The 3920-nt window shown below is 43.3% G+C and overlaps 1 protein-coding gene across 1 annotated transcript; it reads left to right on the forward strand.

Moving 5' to 3' along the window:
* The first annotated feature begins 244 nt into the window (after positions 1 to 244).
* Positions 245 to 2365, forward strand: LOC125220182 (benzyl alcohol O-benzoyltransferase-like). The gene is made up of 2 exons (XM_048122334.2): positions 245 to 735; positions 1285 to 2365. Exons 1-2 carry the CDS (start codon positions 292 to 294, stop codon positions 2185 to 2187), a joined length of 1347 nt encoding a protein of 448 aa, XP_047978291.1. The 5' UTR covers positions 245 to 291; the 3' UTR covers positions 2188 to 2365.
* Positions 2366 to 3920: the final 1555 nt, after the last annotated feature.

The raw sequence follows: 3920 nt of genomic DNA on the forward strand, positions 1-3920 counted from the left end.
CAATATTTCAAATTAAGTTTTTTAAACAATAAAAATTACAAATTAAATACAATAAGAATTATAATAAAACCCGAAATATTGAATTAATGAACCCTAACTTTCCCCACCGACCGGAGTACTAGATTAATAATCTTGATCTAATTACTGGTACCGAATCTCTAACCATTTACAGGGACGTATCAAAACTATCCATTTTTAACAACTATAGTTAATTTTCTATAAATACACATACGTAATGTAAGCTCACCACCTCCACACATAAAAGGTCCTAAATTTTCAACTCACATACACATGGATTCACTCAAAATTTTAACGTTCAAAGTGGTGAAGAAAAACCCAGAGCTGATCACCCCGGAAACGCCAACGCCTAAAGAATTTAAACTCCTCTCGGACATCGACGACCAAGGGGCCCTCCGTGCCCAAACTCCGGTGATTCAATTTTATCGGAGAAACCCCTCGAACGAAGGAAAGGACCCGGTCAAAGTGATTCGTGAAGCCATTGCCAAGGCCTTGGTTTTCTACTACCCTTTGGCGGGACGCCTGAGGGAGGGGCCCAACCGTAAGCTGGTAGTGGAGTGCACCGGAGAGGGGGTGGTGTTCATCGAAGCCGATGCTGACGTGGCACTGCACCACTTGGGTGATGCCCTTTATCCTCCCTTCCCATACTTGCATAAGCTTCTTCACCATCTCCCATCCACTGCTGGTGTCATCAATTGCCCATTGTTGCTTATTCAGGTAGCTATTAAAATTAATTGCTTTCTAATGCTCCCACTTTCCTTTTAAGTTTTTTTAGTTAAGATAATTCAAGTTAATTGAGTCTTTTCTATTTTTTTTAAAGAGTAATTGGCTATTTTAATTTATTCTCTATTCATCTATCTTACTTTACTCTTTTTACTTTATTCTCCATCCATTTAATACAATATTTTTAAATTCTGAGCTGAAAAAAATGCATCTGTTAACAAGAAACACAAGGAATATTTAAAAATTTGTGCCGAGTCAAAATTGTTATTTAAATGGTTAACATAGAGAGTGTTAAACACTTTTACTCTAGTTTATTTCATCACTTAAAACACAAAATAACACTGCATAAAATCTTGCGTCTTTCAAGAAAGCAAAGAGGTTATCTTCCATCGGACGGAGGAAATACTAATTACTCTCAATTCTAAATGCATAAGGGTGGTTAGTTGTTCTATATTAGAGCTATGTTACCTAAACGTGAGTTGTTGTCATGTTTTGTCTTATAGTATATTTTTCTTAATGAATTAAACGTGTTTAACGGGGCAGGTAACACGGCTTACATGTGGCGGGTTCGTGTTCGCCATCCGCTTGAATCACACCATGACCGACGCTGGAGGGTTGGCCCAGTTCTTGTCGGCTGTCGGCCAGTTTGCCCGTGGAGCCGATGCCTCTTCGATCAGGCCCGTTTGGGAAAGACACCTCCTCAGCGCTCGTAACCCCCCGCGCGTGTCATGCACACACCACGAATATGGCGATACTACTACTACAGCTACTGCTACTACTACTACTCCACCTGATAACGATATGGTGGACCGCAGTTTCTACCTCAGCGCCACCGACATCTCCGCCCTCCGCAGCAGCCTACCCCCGCACCTCCGCGGCTGCTCCACCTTCGAGATAGCGGCAGCTTGCACGTGGCGCTGCCGGACAATCTCGCTCTCTCTAGAGCCCAACGAAGTGATAAGAATCTCATGCATGGTGAACTGCCGGAAGAGGCTCAATCCACCGCTCCCGGAGGGGTACTACGGCAACGCTATCGTCTACCCTGCCGCCGTCTCGACGAGGGAGAGGCTGTCGCTGCGGGAGGCGGTGGAGCTGGTGAGACACTCGAAAGCACAGGCGACGGAGGAGTACGTGAGATCAGCTGCGGATCTGATGGAGATGAGAGGGCGGCCCGGTTTCGAAGCGAGGGGGACTTTTATAGTGTCAGATTTTACGCGGGCGGGTTTTGGAGAAACGGACTTCGGGTGGGGCGCGGCGACGTATGGTGGGCCGGCACAGTGCAGAGATCTGGTTCCTGGAGTTGTGAGCTATGTTCTACCGCATAAGAAAGGGGTGGTTGTCACCATGTGCTTACCGCCAAACGCCATGGACAAGTTTGCGTATGAGCTTGAGAGGGCTGTGGCGGGTAACCGGAAAAGCTTACCTCTTATAACCTCGGCGCTGTGATCTTACGGATTAAAAACACAAAACATATAGTAGAAGAAAAGAAATTATTTATTGTGTATTACTAGTATTTATTTTGAAGCTTTTGTTCAAATCCTGCATGTTACCTGTGTATCACTAATTAAATAAACAAAACTGAAGAAAGAATTGGGGATGGAAAAATATGTATTTTATTTCTTGATACTATATGTTCTAGGGTTACATTCTTTTATAGGCAAGAGGTAATGTACATATGGTAAACGAGATCTCCGGAGATCCTATTCTAGTTATGGTATACAATCAATTTAGAATCAATCATCTTAATTCTAATTATTTCTTTCCAACACTCCCCCTCAAGCTAAGTAATGGGGTTTCCGATACTTAACTTGCTTAATACTTCCCTGAAGGACTTCGCGTTCACAGCCTTGGTTAGAATGTCTGCCAACTGATCCTCTGATTTCACATATGGAAACTCAACATTCTTGGACTCAATCTTCTCCTTGATGAAATGTCTGTCGACTTCCACATGTTTGGTTCTATCGTGCTGGACTGGATTCTCAGAGATGCTAATAGCAGCTTTGTTATCACAGAACAATCTACACGGTTTTGGCACGTAAAGGTCAAGTTCTGTCATGAGCCTCTTCAGCCACAAGATCTCAGTGAGACCACTCTTGATTCCACGAAACTCGGCTTCTGCACTTGAAAGCGCTACTACCTTCTGCTTCTTGCTCCTCCAAGTAACAAGGTTCCCCCCCACCAATGTAAAGTATCCTGCAGTGGATTTTCGGTCATTTGGGTTTCCTGCCCAATCTGCATCAGTGAAACCATTAATATCTAAGTGCCCATGTTTTTCGAACAATACTCCATGCTCAGCAGTGCCCTTCAAATACCGGACAATTCGCAGTACGGCTTCCCAATGGTCTTCTTGTGGTGAGTGCATAAACTGACTTACTACTCCCACAGCATATGCAATGTCAGGTCTAGTATGAGACAAATAAATGAGCTTTCCTACCAGTCTTTGATATCTTCCCCTGTCTATGAGTTTCGCTCCTTCAATTATCTGCAGCCCATGATTCTGTATCATTGGGGTATCTGCTGGCTTGCAATCTATCATGCCAACTTCTGCTAGAAGATCAAGAATATACTTCCTCTGATTGATGAAGATTCCCCTATTTGATCTCAGAACTTCAATTCCTAAGAAGTACTTGAGAAGACCTAGATCTTTCATTTCAAACTCCTTGAATAAATTCTTCCTTAATTCGCCAATCTCTTCTTCATCATCCCCTGTGATGATCATGTCGTCCACATAGACGATAAGACATGTGATTTTCCCATTCTTCTTCTTGATGAACAATGTGTGATCTGAGTTACTCTGTTTGTAGTCATATTTCTTCATCACTTCAGTAAATCGGCTGAACCAAGCTCTAGGAGACTGCTTTAGTCCATATAGTGTCTTCTGGAGTTTACACACTTCTCCAGACTGAAATTCATCGGTAAATCCAGGGGGAGGAACCATAAAGATTGGTTTAGGCAGTTCTCCATGTAGAAATGCATTTGTCACATCGAACTGGTGAAGTGGCCAATCCTTGTTTGCTGCGACTGAGAACAATACTCTGACGGTGTTGATCTTTGCTACTGGGGAGAAGGTCTCAGCATAGTCAACTCCGTATGTCTGAGTGTACCCCTTTGCTACAAGTCGCGCCTTATATCTCTCAACTGAGCCATCTGGTCTCCGTTTGATAGTGAACACCCATCTA

This window comes from Salvia hispanica, chromosome 2 (genome assembly GCF_029641045.1).
Source record: "Salvia hispanica isolate PSC_SH4W2 chromosome 2, Shi_PSC_v1, whole genome shotgun sequence".
NCBI lineage: Eukaryota > Viridiplantae > Streptophyta > Magnoliopsida > Lamiales > Lamiaceae > Salvia > Salvia hispanica.